The sequence below is a fragment of the Trachurus trachurus genome, assembly GCF_905171665.1.
Source record: "Trachurus trachurus genome assembly, chromosome: 13".
Taxonomy (NCBI): Eukaryota; Metazoa; Chordata; class Actinopteri; order Carangiformes; family Carangidae; genus Trachurus; species Trachurus trachurus.
In genome coordinates, this window is record NC_139892.1 from 14,000,431 (window position 1) to 14,016,761 (window position 16,331).

At 41.0% G+C, this 16,331-nt stretch overlaps 1 protein-coding gene across 1 annotated transcript; it reads right to left on the reverse strand.

Moving 5' to 3' along the window:
• Nucleotides 1-350: 350 nt before the first annotated feature.
• Nucleotides 351-16,226, reverse strand: LOC310996228 (von Willebrand factor A domain-containing protein 5A-like). Its single transcript, XM_083985611.1, has 21 exons — nucleotides 16,177-16,226; nucleotides 13,909-13,956; nucleotides 13,549-13,751; nucleotides 13,163-13,450; nucleotides 10,141-10,284; nucleotides 9,935-10,049; nucleotides 9,686-9,861; nucleotides 9,507-9,595; nucleotides 9,270-9,414; nucleotides 9,078-9,157; nucleotides 8,884-8,998; nucleotides 8,212-8,370; nucleotides 7,715-7,818; nucleotides 6,465-6,685; nucleotides 2,818-2,856; nucleotides 2,209-2,349; nucleotides 1,593-1,640; nucleotides 1,410-1,463; nucleotides 844-1,013; nucleotides 570-693; nucleotides 351-473 (listed from the first exon to the last, which is right to left on the reverse strand). Exons 2-21 carry the CDS (start codon nucleotides 13,949-13,951, stop codon nucleotides 394-396), a joined length of 2,538 nt encoding a protein of 845 aa, XP_083841737.1. The 5' UTR covers nucleotides 13,952-13,956; nucleotides 16,177-16,226; the 3' UTR covers nucleotides 351-393.
• Nucleotides 16,227-16,331: the final 105 nt, after the last annotated feature.

The following is a 16,331-nucleotide window of genomic DNA, read 5'->3' on the forward strand; positions in this document are numbered from 1 at the left end:
TTTAACACGTAATGTTATTTTTTGAAATTTGCATACAAGCTAGTGAGACTCTCTGATCTTTGGAGACCAGATCACAGTGGATCTAATTATTTACTAACAGCACAATTAACGGAGCAGGTGGTTCACTTCTACAGTAATATACAAACATTAACATTTGTTTTGTTCAAAGTTTTATTTTCACTTTTCTTTGACAAAAATCGACAGAAAACATAATTTGATTTTGGTGAGGGAAGTGTTAAGTGCTATTTTAAACAGTTTAATTCATTATTGAGCTGATATAGGCTACTGTACAGTAGAGGTCAATATCCAAGCAAGGTTAAAAAAGAAAAACACTAAATGAAAACTTCATTGATCAAATTGTTTGAATGCTGAGCATCCAGGTTAATGAAAACCTCAGAGCCCCAGGGTTTCTCTCTGCACCTTGCAACCCAACAGTGCATTTCCAGCTTCCACACACTCTGCCACACACGGTGCTGAAACAAAGATTTACAAATTAATAACAAAATACGTCAAACAGCTGATTTTAACCAGCACACACGGTTAAAATTACTCATTATCATGTTTAATACCGTTCTGAGCACGGAGCCATGATGCAGCCTTCATAGCCAGGAGCTCCCACTCCTCCTTAGCATCCAACTTGAAAGCATGAAGCCAGATCAGAGCCAGAGTGGTGGCCCACACTTCCTGGTTCACCTGGTTCAGCCAATCAAACAAAATCACATGGGACAGAAAATGTGACAGGAAATCAAAGAGAGCAAAGTATATAAAGTATCTCACGAGTAAAAGTAGCTTGAAAACAAGTCCCATTGTAGATGTGTGTCATTAAATGTTACAGTAACCCACCGATGCAGGTTTTGCCTTGTCCAGCTCCTCACTGGTCTTTCCCAGTGCAGCAGCCAGACCTGGACCCAGCAGCCAGCAGCCGGACGCCATCTGGAGGGAAACCAGCTGCAGCAGAGGGTCTCTGACAGGCTGTTTGGGAGCGGTGCCTTCGGTCTCTTCAGCACTCGTCACTGAGGAAAAATTGATATAAAAGTGATGAAATTATTCCCATTTTAATAGTGAGGTTGTATCTCTGGTTTGGGCCAATTTGACAATAATATTGGGTTAGGGTTAGATCAAAGCAAGTGCAAAGATTTACATAATATAGTCAGCTTTTTTACAAAAATTGTTTTACAGTCATTCAAGAAAAAAGCAACATACTGTATCACAGGAAATGTCATTTGTTCAATAGTAACATCAGTTTTCTGTGCTGTAAGGAATATAAAAAACATTAACTAAATAATAATGTAATACAGTATTTCACATGAAAGCTGCAGAAAAAAAAGATGTGACCTTCCACAGAGATTTTTTTTCTTTTATTCAGTGTTCCCTGAATTTACATTAATACAAAGATGTGTTTTACTTACATTCAGCTTCATACTCACGGGCCCGAGGCTTACTGCGCTTCTCCTCCACAAAGGCTAGTGATTAACAGAAAACAATTTTAGTTCAATGAGTAAAAATTCAGTACAATTAGCTGAAAGGACAAGAGGAAATCAGCCACAGAAATATACAGTTTTTTTGTGCCACCTCTATTCAGCTTTACTTACTGGGTTGAGTGCTACAGGCCTGCCAAAGAGGCATCCCTCCCATGGCCACTTTAAGATTCAAAAACAAATTGAAACAAAAGTATTAGAGCAAATCAACACCAACGGAGATGTGTTTTGTCTAATTCAATATACAGTACTATAACCAATTCAGCTTTGTACTCTTTACAGGTCTTTAAAACCGGCCCGCCTGCTATTCCTTGAGATTGAAAAACAGGCCCACCTGCCATTCCTTGAGATTGAAAACCAGGCCGTCCTGCCATTCCTTGAGATTGAAAAACAGGCCCGCCTGCCATTCCTTGAGATTGAAAACCAGGCCCTCCTGCCATTCCTTTAGATTGAAAACCAGGCCGTCCTGCCATTCCTTGAGATTGAAAACCAGGCCCGCCTGCCATTCCTTGAGATTGAAAACCAGGACGTCCTGCTCCTCCTTGAGATTGAAAAATAGGCCCGCCTGCCATTCCTTGAGATTGAAAACCAGGCCCGCCTGCCATTCCTTGAGATTGAAAACCAGGACGTCCTGCTCCTCCTTGAGATTGAAAAATAGGCCCGCCTGCCATTCCTTGAGATTGAAAACCAGGCCGTCCCGCTCCTCCTTGAGATTGAAAAATAGGCCCGCCTGCCATTCCTTGAGATTGAAAACCAGGCCGTCCTGCTCCTCCTTTAGATTGAAAACCAGGCCGTCCTGCCATTCCTTGAGATTGAAAAACTGGCCCGCCTGTTCCTCCTTGAGATTGAAAAATAGGCCCGCCTGCCATTCCTTGAGATTGAAAAACAAAGTATTGTGGTCAAGATGAAAAATATCAACATGGGTTTAGCCTACCAAGTTTATTACAAATGACTGACAACTTGTTCTTAAAATGTACAAGTTGTAAAATAACATTTGCAATAATATATCCATAAGAAAGCATATCAGAGCCAACTCAGTTCCTGTAGTGTAGAGTATTTCTATTGTATTCTATTGTATTTGGTGGGTGTATTGCTTCTATTTTATTTGAGTGTTGCTATGTCATTCATGTCACACTGATATATTATATTCATGGGTTTTAAACTTGATTAAATTCTTGTGTATGTTCTGGGTCACGTGACCAGAAGGTATATGGAGGCGAACCTGACGACGCTACAAGCGAAATGCGTTGTTCACACAATAAATTGTATCAGCATAGAGTCCTAGCAGTGTGTGGTGGTCATTCTTCTCTACCCATAACCAATTCAGCTTTGTACTTACTGGCTTGAAAACAGGCCACCAACCAAGACCTCGCTCCAACTATAAGAGTATGAGATTGAAAAACAAAGTATTGTGGTCAAGATGAAATATATCAACATGGGTTTACCAATTTCCATTTACCATTACAAATGACTGACAACTTGTTCTTAAAATGTACAAGCTGTAAAATAACATTTGCATAGAGTATTTCACATTAAATCTACAAAAAGTACCTGCCACAGGTATTTCATTTGTCCCAAGTTACATTAGTTTACTATACTTATGGAGATGCACTCTCACATTTGAACTTTATTTTGGCACAAGCAGGGAAATCTGAGTAATCTTTAAAATATGGAATAAGACAGAGTTGAGGAGTTATGCGAAATAATTGTAGTAAATAGTTGTAAAGTTATGTTTCTTTATTTGTCTCCTGTAATAGAAACTTGTCTTGGACAAAAAGGGCGACGCTATAGTACAAAAACAAAAACATAGATTACACTACATCAACTAAATTACTGGCTCCTGAGCTTAATTAGTGTGAATGCTGAAGGCATTCACACTATTGTTATTCAAATCTTTATTCTCTTTTTTTATTTTTATTCTTACTACTTTCCGCCTTTCTACGGACTTAAACTAGTCCTTCATACTTTGTGCTATTTCAACAATTCATATATCAAAACGTGCAGCTTTTTCTGGACTTTATTGGAATGACTTTTCTCTTTTAAACTTTTTATACTTTTAAAAATATTTAACTTTTTCTGCAAATTTTTTCCCATAGGAATGCATTGAAAACATCTTCAAACTTTTAAAATCTTCTTACTACTTTGAACCTCTAAAACTTCAGCATACTTTCTCCCACAGACTCCATTTGACTTTTAAACTGTAGACAAACTTTTAATCTATTCACGTATGACTCATCTTATTGATATCTTCAACAGTTTTTAGGTATTTGGCTGTTTTAAAATCATTAAAATTTTCGACAAAATCCAACTTTATAATGGTTGTGTATTGCGCTTAACGAGCAGGGCTTAGAGTGAGTGACATCATCGTTAGAGTGAGAGGGATCGAAAAAACATTCAGGATTTTTTCTGGATAAATTGCCAGCACGGCCACAAATTAAACTCTAGACACATGATTTCCTCACCGGTTTGTACCACACTTGTCGTCTCTCATTTGATGTGCTCAAAACAGCAGACAGACTTACAGAATTGTCTCTATGAGCCTAATTGTGCAGCTAGACCCGCTCCAGTGGCTCATCCACTTCAATATAAAAGTAGGAGCTGATTTTTTAGAAAAACAGAAATGCCCCCCTTTTCTACCTTGCGACCCTGAGAAAAGTTTTTGCCCTACAAACATTTAATGCACATCAATGTGCTCAGGAAGGTCTCCTTGCCCCATTAGTCATGGCCACATTCTGATAAAAGGTACGGTTCTCTTTTACTGGGCTGTTTTGGGAAGCTGCACAGACCTCAAATCTCTCTGCTCTGCTCTGCTCTGTGTAGCGCAGTGGCAGCTGTACTGGCCAGCTCGTTATCAACGTCTATAAATAGAACAGTGCAGGTGCAGCCTGGCCGCTCGTTAAGATGTTTTTAAACACAGCCCCACACACACACATGATAAACCAGACTGACAGAGGATGTCCACGCACAAACACAGGCATCACACTCACACAGACAGACACACACAGACACTCACACACAGTCACACATACACAAACAGACAAACACACAAACACAACACTGTTCCACACAGTAAAATGTAAGCATGGTAGTCACCATGGTAACTTCTGAGGGCAGGCTGCCACGCAGGTATAATCAATCAGATCATTAGGGAGAGAGGAGTTTTGTGGCGCTTATCAACAGTTTTACTTTCTGCACATGTACACGCAGACAGAGAGACCGTCAGACTCACACACCCAGACACACACACAGGTTTTCAGCTCAAATTCATCAACCTCTCAATTATTTTATACTTTTGATGTAAACATCTCCAACAATTTATCTTTTTCTCATGAATTTAAGTTCAGACGTTTAGTCTTTCCAACTCTATTAATAGTAGTACAATTACAGGTGGAGCCTAGGACATAGGATGCAGCTTTTAACATGTGTCCTATCTATCTATCTATCTATCTATCTATCTATCTATCTATCTATCTATCTATCTATCTATCTATCTATCTATCTATACCCCTCCCTATTTTTTAACCCCTCTGTCTCCTTTCTTTCTTTCTTTCTTTCTTTCTTTCTTTCTTTCTTTCTTTCTTTCTTTCTTCTACTCCTTCATTTGTATTTTACGTAACTTTTTCTATCCTTCCCTCTCTATCCATCCATCCATCCATCCATCCATCCATCTACCTCTTTCTATCTATCATCCCCCTCTCTCTTTTTCTTCTTTCTTTCTTTCTTTCTTTCTTTCTTTCTTTCTTTCTTTCTTTCTTTCTTTCTTTCTTTCACTCCATTTCTGTCTTTTTACTTCTTTGTTTGTTTGTTTGTTTCTTTCTTTCTTTCTATTCCTTTTCTCTTCATTTGTTTTTACTCTATTTCTTTCTTTCTTTCTTTCTTTCTTTCTTTCTTTCTTTCTTTCTTTCTTTCTTTCTTTCTTTCTTTCTTTCACTCCATTTCTGTCTTTTTACTTCTTTGTTTGTTTGATTGTTTCTTTCTTTCTACTCCTTTTCTCTTCCTTTGTTTTTACTCCATTTCTTTCTTTCTTTCTTTCTTTCTTTCACTCCATTTCTGTCTTTTTACTTCTTTGTTTGTTTGATTCTTTCTTTCTTTCTTTCTGTCCTTTTCTTTTTTCTCTCTTGTTTCAATCTTTCTTTCTTTCTTTCTTTCAACAATTTCTTCAGCTCATTCAGCATTGCTTTCAGCATTCACACCATTTCCATTCTTGGAAATGTTTTTTCTAGTTAATATTAAAAAAGCTGACACATCCTGACTTGCTGCTCCAGGCAGAACCAGGTTCCTGGTGCACACCTAAAAAAATCTTAGGTAGACAGGTGCGTATGACCATGAGATTCAAGTTAACTATGAAAAAAGGGTTTCCTGCACACTGTCCAGTCACTTGCAAAAAACTTTATTGTAGAGGAAACAACGTACATAACAGGCAGACATGGTCTTACTATGATTATCTCCTTCCTCTCCATGCACTGTTATGATGACTATTATGTGAATTTATGGGTATCATCCTGTGCTACTACAGAGACGCATGGGTTTTCACTCATATACTGTGCCTGCCCATTACATACCAATTTTCACAGTCTCATTACTCCATGTACTCATTGAGTTTGTTATCACCTCCCCTGGGTGGAGCTGCCCAGTCACTGCTAGTTGACTGCAGCTGTATGACCCTTTGGGACCCCCTACTTACTCAGCCTTTGACTGGCTCTCTCTGACAGGGTAGGCTATATATTTGCCTGTAAAGTCACTCCTGTTTTTAAAAAATCTCGGCATGAAAAAGGTCCTGAGGACCGAAAAGTTGTTTTTTTTACGATAACGTTTTTTGCAGGTGACTGGACAGTGTGCGGGAAACCCTTTTTTCCTTGTTTACTTGAGTTGTTTAATTCACGAAAGAAAAAGAAAAAAACTAAATGTTTTGGATCAAGATATTATATTAGTGTTACTGAATGAGAACAGTATTAACTTTTATCTGCTACTGAAAATGCCACTTACTTGGTGTTGGAACATTTCTCCGCACCAGAGGTCCTTGAAGCGGCTCGCCGCTGCCTTTGTTCACAGCAATGAAGGCAGTGTAGGAGCTGCTCACTCCTGATTGGACACTGAGCTTCACCAGCTTCTCCTTCACTCCTCCACCTTGCCTTCCTCTGTGCTCTCTCTCCTCCATCTCCAGGGAGCGAATCAGAGTCCGAGCACCCAACCTGTGGACTGTTAATCTGCAGACAAGACAGAGGAGTCAACACAGGTCAAATGTTGTCTTAAAGGGATAGTTCAACATTTTGGCAAATTGGCCCATTGCCATAATCGCTATAGTCATAGCAGTAGGTTCGTTACCTTTAATTGTAGGTGTAAGCTATTTTCAGTACGGCGGAGCGCAGCAGCTGGCTGCTCAGAGCTACGCTATGGAAGCTAAGGGAATTTCTTGGTTTCCCTCATTAAACTCATCAAATTCAACATCCCAAAACTCCACAGCGCTTTTGTAGACAAGTTGTGACCTGCACAACCAGCACGCTATGAGATAATGACGGAACGATACGAAACGGAGCCGTTTTCGAGGTAAATACAGGGTAAATACGGAGACTGCTTGCTGAAAAACTGTCCCTGAACGCAACGCGCATCAGCGGTTTTGTATGAATTTACCTCGAAAACGGCTCCGTTTCGTATCGTTCCGTCATTATCTCATAGCGTGGTGGTTGTGCAGGTCACAACTTGTCTACAAAAGCGCTGTGGAGTTTTGGGATGTTGAATTTGATGAGTTTAATGAGGGAAACCAAGAAATTCCCTTAGCTTCCATAGCGTAGCTCTGAGCAGCCAGCTGCTGCGCTCCGCCGTACTGAAAATAGCTTACACCTACAATTAAAGGTAACGAACCTACTGCTATGACTATAGCAATTATGGCAATGGGCCAATTTGCCAAAATGTTGAACTATCCCTTTAACCGTTAGATAACAATTCAGATATTAGAGATGTAGATGTCGTTTATGCTGGATTTTGATCTTTTACTGTGAGGTGACAGTGAAAATCAATGAGGCTTACAATACAATAGAAAAATAGATTTTATTGTATCTTTGTATCAGTCACTGAGCAGACTTAATTTCTCAGTGCAAAATACTTTCATTAAATAGGGTCATGTTTTTAACAATTTAAAACAACTGCATTTGATTTTATTTAAATAATTCAAATCCAATATTGTAAGGCCACAACCTAATACAAAACAGCAACTGATGGTTTTAAATTAATTTTACCCCGTGTCCTCTTCAGGTTTGAGACTGAAGCGGAGCTGGTTCTCAGAGCGATGACCTGCCAGACTGTACTTCACCGTCACTGAACCGCCTGAAGCCTCTGGACTCTGAGAAAAGTTTTACACTGTAAAATGCAGTGATTCATTTTTTTGGAAAAACAATCAACACATTTTCTGTGGCCCTGCCAATGCTGTCATTATTACATGACAATATTTCTTAAGTCAAATGCAGAGGGCTTTGAGGGATTCTGTATAAAATTACTTTTGTACAGAAATATTTGTCCATCATTAAGCACTCATGGCACTAAAAATCCCTTTAAGGTGATTCAATGAAATGAAATGATTAAATTATAAATGTGATTCATAATTCCTTCATTTCAACAGGCAGTCTCATTGAGTTTGGGTCTTTTTCAAGGCTTCAAATCATTACATTAATAAATCTGAATGCTGATCAAAATTAGAGCAGAGAGGTATTTCACTGTGAGTTGGTGCTGCTCCTACCTGTCCAGTGAGCTGGGCATAAACCAGTGACCTTTGACCCTGTAAAAGCGTTGTGATTGGTGGAGAGAGAACAGTGACAGACACTCCTTTTGGTAAATCCCATGTGACTGAGATGTCCTGCACCACTGGCTGCAGGGCAAACCGCAGCGACTGCATCACCTGGTGGAAAAAAAAAATACATTTGGTTGGGAGAACTCTTTTTTAAATGTATTCAACAAAGAACTTAAAGGGACAACGAGGAGTTTTGGAAAAGCGAAGCGTTTTCACACTACATTTATGAGCCTCCGCGCGCACCGTACATTTCTTTGACCGGCGTAAGACAGACTCATGTTTTCATTCATCAAAAATTAAAGTCAGAGGTTCAAAGAGGTTCACATACCATCGTAGTTCCGACCATAAACGGCGATTCTGCGGCGTTATTCTCATAATTCGCCATGAAGGAAACGCTGGTCGGCTCGACCAGCATTTCCGCCACCACTAATAATAACAAAATAACGATAGAGACAGATCAATATATTTAGCGAAAATGGAGCCATTAACAAGTGTGGGTAGCGGAGATTCATCCACATTAACGTGAGACTTTTTTATAACCGAATAGAAACTCCTCGTTGTCCCTTTAATGGTCACATTTTTTATAAAGATGTTTTCATTTATGTTTCTTTCTTTTCTTACTTTAGGTTGCATCCTGTCCTTTTCTGTGATGAACTGGGCGTGACCTCCTCCTTCCTTGGCAATCCCATTGATGAGAGCAGAGCTGGCTCCTTCCCCGATCCCAAAAGAGAAACACCTGAAATACAGAAGTTTGGTTTTTTAGACACACAACACTACAACATGGGTCAAACTGTGAGATTGTGTTTTTGTTTCACCTGTGGGAACCTGCATTCTTCTTCACCAGATCTATCACTTCTTTGGTGTTGTCCACTTCTCCGTCAGTGAAGACAAAGAGCTGGAGAGAAGAGTTTACACTTGAGTTACATAACATCACATCATGTCACTTAAGTAAGTAACACAACTGTTTTTGTATGGTGATGTGTGTGTCTGTGTGGACTGTGTTTTACTTGTCTGGGTTGACTGGGAATGCAGGCCTGGCTGTAAATATGTTTGAGGGGCTCCAGGATCTCTGTTCCTCCCAGATCAGCCTCCATCGTCTCAACCTTCTTCACAGCCTCTTCCATGGAGCTCTGGCTGTACTCCACACTCTTACTGCCATCACATAAATGAATGAACACACGCAAAGTCACTAAAGACTAATTACAAGAAGGCTCTTTGCAAAGTGACATGAGAGAATGACTTACGGGAAGATGCGTTCAAACCACAACCCGAAACTGTAGATGTTGAAATAGCAGCCCATTGGTAAGCTCTTCAACAGCAGCAGTAGAGTATCCTGAAGATAGAAGAGGATCAATAGTGAAGTTTACTGTTGAAGAGGGAAACTATCAATGATTTTATGATTGAGTCAACACTTGTTGAATACCCTGGCACTGGCAATACGAGTCTGATGTTCCATGCTGCAGTTCATCGGTGAGTCCATGCTCCCAGATCGATCCATCAAGAACACAAACTCTCCACATTGGGCCAGTGAAGACATCACAGACTGAGGGAACTCAGGGTACAGACTCAGCATCACGACTGTATCACTCATCAGAGTGCCTGAAACACATCATACGTGTTGGAGAATGAACTTTTTCAATTCAAAATAACATCTTGAGTAGTTTTCTCTCACCAGACTGGGCAGAGGCCTGTCCTGCCTCCACCACAACAGAGGGCTGGTGGGCGTCTTTGTAATAAATCAGAAGTTCAACATCTCTGTCAAACTTGTGTCCTGCAGCCAACTTCACCTGGAGTTCATAAACATCATTAAAGTTATGAAATGTCTTCCTAATGTTGAGGAACAGCCACACACAGCAGACACATCAGCAGTCTACCTACCGTGGCCTGGGTCTGTTCTGTGTTGAGGTACTGGACCGGGTCCAGGGAACAGTTGGACTCTACTTTAGAGACTGGACGAGGAGAGGACACTCGGGCAGAAAAAGACAGACTGTAGGGAACCAGAGAGGCTGGAACAGAAGTCACCTGGACACTGGCTCCTTCACTACCTGTGAACAATTTAGAAACTAGACTTATAAATTGAATATTGCATTTGAACATCTGGCGCAGGGAAAAGCTACCACTGAAACTTAAATGAGAAGAGTCTCTGATGCTGTAGCTACTCAAAAACAGTGCTAATGGCAGCATGCTAACAAAGTAGGAATAATGTTTACTATGACTTGATGGTTGTTCACAAGGACAGCAGTCAGAGGATAAAGGTACAAGGATTCATCCACTGGATATTATGGATATCTGTACCAGTTCGGCAAACCATCCAATCATTCTGAAGATACACAAGCCAAGGATGTCAATCTGTTGGTGGCATAAGGGAAAACGGGATGGTTGGTGTGATTATAACTCAACCTGATTATATTTAAAACTAGAACATTTCCTCTGGGAAATTTTGAGAGGGCCACCGTACGCCCGGTTTTGCCATCTCTGTCAACATGGGAATCAAACCCACGACCCTTAGGTCAAGACAGAGCTGATCAGACAGACACATGATCATCTTTCTATAAGCACTTATGGAGGAGCTGTAATCACATTAGGTTAACTGTGTGTGTGTGTGTGTGTGTGTGTGTGTGTGTGTGTGTGTGTGTGTGTGTGTGTGTGTGTGTGTGTGTGTGTGTGTGTGTGTGTGTGTGTGTGTGTGTGTGCGTGTGCGTGTGTGTTAAAGAGAGAGAGACACGCACATCGTAGGCCCAATTGGGATGGGTGCTGGATAAACGAGGAGTAAATGTAAAAAGCGTGACGTGACGTTTCGAGCAAAACAATGCTCTTTTTCAAACTGCAGCAGTTTGAAAAAGAGCATTGTTTTGCTCGAAACGTCACGCTATTAAATTTTTCTGAAGGGAGCTCATGGTGTGCGGATTTTTTCTCTTTTTGCGTATGTGTGTGTGTATCTCTAACTTTTATCACATGAAGTTACCTATGTGTTTGTGTGTGTGTGTGTGGGAGAGGAGTGCGTGCATACGCTCGCATGTGTACATTACCTGTGTGTTTTGATGCGTGTGTGTCTGTAACTGTAATCACATGAAGTTACCTGTGTGTTGGTGTGTGTGGTTGTGTTTGACAGTGACTTGAACTAAACCTGATGAAGGTGCCTGAAGCAATGATATAAGTTCAAAAAAAAAGCGGCCCTTTAATAAGCACAGAGCTTTTAGAGAGAAGTCAATTAAGTACAACAGGGAGCAACAGGAGGAATAAAGTCTGACCTGAGAACTGTATGAAACCTGTTTGTGTAAATGTGACACAATCTGATCTGAGAACAGTTTCCAGAGCTGGTTCTAGAGTCTGTGTGTGTGTGACTGACTTGACACATGTTAGTAGCTGCATCCTGTGTCAGTCTGATTTAGCTGTGTCTGTGTTTATAAACATTTAAACGAGCGCCAGGTGGATTGTTTATGAAGTTAACGAGCTCTGGCCTGAGGATCAGACGTTACCACGGCAACTTGAGGTGGTTGCCAATGACGATAGAGGCCCCCCAGTGTGAGGCAGACAGAAACATTGAGAAAAAGAACGATTTTCTGCCTCTGCACTGGTCTCGCATTTAGGCTTACTGTGACAAAACGGTAACTCCTATCAGAAAAAAACACAGATCAACCGTGCTGTAAGACTTCCTGAAAAATTTGGTGCGATTTGGTGTTTCTACAGTAAATATTTTGGAGGCACTGGCAATTTTAAAACATCGGCCCATTCTGCTTCTCTCAGAAAATCTTTGTATTGGAGTCAATGAGGAGCAGAGACAGATGTGGCCACACTCAGAAGCTGATAATTCAAATTCTGTAAGTCTCTCTGATATTTTGAGCAGATGGTGAGAGACAGAACAAGTTTGTCTACAAATTTTTGAAAAAATCATGCGTGTAGAGTGTAAATTGTGGGCGGGCCGAGTGTGGAAAGAGAAAAAATCTGGAGTTTTTCTGGCATCTCTCCCACTCTAACCGATGATGTCACGCACTCTGACACGAACATTCCGTGCAATACACACCCATTATAATCTCATAATTTCTCCGCAAAAGATCATGATCATTGATCAGGGATTGATCAAAAACTATATGACCTATCAAAACGTGGAATAATACGCCAATACACAAGACTTGTGTCTACTGTTTAAGTTTAAATGAAGTCTCTAGGTGAAAGTATGCCTGAGACCCTCAAAGGAGGTTAAATCGAAAGCAACTGGACTTAGTTATTTATTATATATATTAACTGATGAAGCCTCTTGGATGAGAGGTGAAACGTCTTCCCAGACAAATAACTAAGTCCAGTTGCTTTCGATTTAACCTCCTTTGAGATACTATGACTTGAACAAATGAGAATATGCACAGGCTTCCTGAGCACTGGACGTTTGTAAAACTCCAATGATTGTTCTTTTTTGCTCTTTTTTTCCCCACCCGTCCCATTGATTTAAATGCAAAATTTTGCACAGAAGAATTTGTAAACTGTTGAGAAAAGTAATAGCATAGCAATCCGATCAGGACACACGTTTTGATATATAATTTAGTAGGCACTGGTCCCTGCAGCTATTTCATAGCTGTAGGGGCCAGTGCCCGGTGCGATGGCCCGTGGCCCTGAATAAAGAACTTCCCCAAATGGTTGAGATGTTCCAGCCTGGACTGAATCATCTCTGAAGCATCCAGTTAGCAAAACACATCCAGCTCTTCATCTCGATTTCAGCCAAAAGTATTTAAGAAAAAAGTTTCTTGATTAAAATTCTTTTCCCACTATACTGTATGTCAAGGTCAGTATTGATTTCAACCTAAAAAGTTCCAGATGCCTTTGCAGCACAGCAACTAGCAGGTGTTCTTCTGGTGTGTTTCTCACTGGTGTTTGAGCTTGAGAACTTTGTGGTTGCATCAAGTACAAAGTGTACCATCCACCAACTGCTCAGACATGAAACCAGCTTGCGGTGTTGTCTGGATTTCCTACCCTGAGGTTGGTAGCGAGGGTTGAGCACAGCAGGCAGACAAAACCTCAGCCTGTCATCAGCCTGCACAGCCAGCTCAGTGACGTACTCCAGCCTGATGGAGGCGCTCTCTCCTGGAGGCAGACTGCCCACACTCAGAGTGAATATATCTGGACTCTGCTCACTCTCCTCCAACATGAAGGCCTGCTGACCAGAGCTCAGAGCATCATCGTACTCCTCACGAGCCTGGAGCACAGAGGACACATGTCAACAACATCCACATCGGTGTTTACTGTCTCTTTAGGATCTTTAACAGTGAGATAAACCTCCAGTGTCCAGCTCACCTGCTGCTTCTCCTTCACCTCAGCTACAACCTCTGTCTGTCCAATCTTAGCACTGAAATGACAGACAGCAGCATCTCCAGGCAGAGGGAAGACAAAAACAGCCTCTATTGGTTTGTCCTCCTTGTTCTCGTAGTTCAGGGTGGAGACCACTGTAGCCACATGGTCCCTCACCTCCAGCTCCACCTCGATGCTCTTCAGAGGAACTGACAGAGACATGGATGGAAAAACAATGATGAGCATTAAGACAGAATGAAAACTGTTGTGTGATTGTGCCCCTTGTTGCTATTACAGTCAATGAAAGCCTCTTAACTTTTACATGAATACAAAGAGTTGAGGGTAGAAATTTGTGTTTCTCTGTACCTGGATTGTTTTGGGCAGTTAGTAAACCACAGCAGCAGCTCATTGTACCTGTGCAACAAGGAACAAGGACAAGAGCTTTCTGTTGTTAAAGGGATAGTTCACCCAAAATTCAAATTTACATGCAGCAGTATTTGTTCATATAATGGTTGTGAATGGATACCACTTTTCTTCGTCCAAAAAGACACACCAAAAAACATCCAAATACCTCCATACTGCTTGTCTGTATTGTCCCTCTTGTATTGAAGCCCTAAATAAGTATATATTCGAAGCTTGTTTGTAGTGGAAGTCTCAGTTCACTGGTCTTCTGTGTCGACCGGTGGAACAATTTCTCATGTTGGGGCTTCAATACAAGAGGGACATTACAGATGAGCAGCATGGAGGTATTCGGATGTTTTTTGGTGTGTCTTTTTGGACAAAGAAAAGCTGTGTCTATTCACAACCATTAGGACAAATACTGCTGTGTGGACCCCCCTGTAACTCAGAGAAGGAACGGAGGACTCTGAAAATTCTCACAGCTCTTAGTCGACATGAGGGTGAGTATAATGAGTGAAATTTGAATTTTGGGTGAACTATCCCTTTAAGGTTGAATGGTAAAGGAAGTTATAGTGAATGATACAGTAGGTGCTCAGCAACTAGAGAGTAAGTTAAAGCAGAAGTAAGTGATATATTTGTGTTAATATAAGTCTTAAATAGTTATATCTTCCGACAGCAATCACTTACATAGAGTGTTTGGACCAAAACACGGGTCTGTCAGTCACTCTGCTCTGCTCTGAGCCGAGGAGAAAACATTTATCGTATCCTACAGTTTTTATCCAATGAGGAGAGAGAACGGCATGCAGGGCTGTGTGTGCCATAGACATATAAATCTTTCTTTATATATATCTTTATATGTCTATGGTGTGTGCAGCCAAGGGACGCCGTGAATGTGGCGACGTAGGGACGAGGACTGTTATGGTGCGTTCAAGGAAACTCGTAACTCGTTTTTTTCCGACCTGTGAAGTTGTACCAGTTTGATCTGGTACGAGTTCACGGGTCGGAAGTTACGAGTGGCAGTTATAGTGCACTTTCACAGGTAAAACAGGTCGGAAAAACACGAGTGGGTTGCCTGGAACGCTACAAAGTTGTAAGTTGTGACTTGAAGCTGTAATTTACGATTTCAAAAGCCTGCCTGGAACGCAGCATTAGCGAAAACGACCGGATCGCTTACTTCTGCTTTAATATCTGTTATTTTACATTAAAGCAGATATCAGCTTCACGGCCGTTTCGGCTAATGCTGCGTTCAAGGCAGGCTTTTGAAACCGTAAGTTACAGCTTCAAGTCACAACTACGACTTGGTAGCGTTCCAGGTAACCCGTAGCTCGTGTTTTTACCATCCTGTTGTCTGTGAAAGTTCCCTATAACGGCCACTCGTAACTTCCGACCCGTGAACTCGTACCAGATCGAACTGGTATGACTTCACAGGAAGGAAAAACACAAAGTACGAGTTTCTTTGAACGCACCATGAGTTAGCAGCCCCCGCCCTTGTCAGGCATCAATTGGTCCTCGTGCTACGTCACCACATTCACGCGCATCCCTTGGCTGCACACACAGCCCTTCATGCCGTTCTCTCTCCTCATTGGATAACACTTGTATCCCACAAGGAAAATTTTCTCCTCGGGTTACAGCAGAGCAGAGTGACGGAGAGACTCGTGTTTAGGCTGAAATACTTCATGTAAGTGATTGCTGACGGAAAATAGGACTATTTAGGACTTATATTAACAAAAACATTCCACTGATATCTGCTTTAATATTATGAATGGGTTATTTATTAAACATCATCGAAATTGAATTTTCTCATGTGCACAATCCGTATCACCACATAGGCTATGTCCGCGTAGTCAGATCAGATAGTTTTCTGTCTTTATTTATCTGCTGTTGGCTCGACGGCAAAAGGGAAATAAAAACTATATTTTGTATCCGTGTCTGATTCTGATAGGAAATTAAAATGTGAACATTTGAAACCACGTGATATGACATCAATTAAGTAGCAGCATGCATGCATATCTTAAGAAACCCGTTATTTAACTTAATTAATATTTTCTAAACTTTCGACATTGTCTTTTGACTTAATTCTCGAGGTAGGCCTACATAACGACAGAAAAAAATCTCCCATCTCTCATTTTATTTTTCATTCATAATCCAGTATAACAGTATCAACAAGTTTCTCCTCTGACACCGAGTGCGTCATCTCGGATCACCACAATAAAAGCACAGAAGAAACAGGCTCACCTGTTGATCAGCGTTTACAGTGAGAGACTTTGACTGCAGCTCCTGTTGCCGTTGTATCGACACGACTTGATACCAAACTGTTTGATAAAAACTGAAAGACAACTGCCAGTCACTCCTCCTGGGTTCAGTTTCCGTGCACAAGACCCACGGAAGGG

Bases quoted from the DNA above. Each gene is read 5' to 3' on its own strand.
- LOC310996228 (XM_083985611.1), bottom strand. From the start codon at position 13,951: ATGAGCTGCTGCTGTGGTTTACTAACTGCCCAAAACAATCCAG. The intron at 10,285-13,162 runs GTACTTGATGCA...GCCAGTGTCCAG, and splicing joins GTTGGTGGATGGTACACTTT to GTGACTTCTGTTCCAGCCTC. The intron at 10,050-10,140 runs GTAGGTAGACTG...TATGAACTCCAG, and splicing joins CAGAACAGACCCAGGCCACG to GTGAAGTTGGCTGCAGGACA.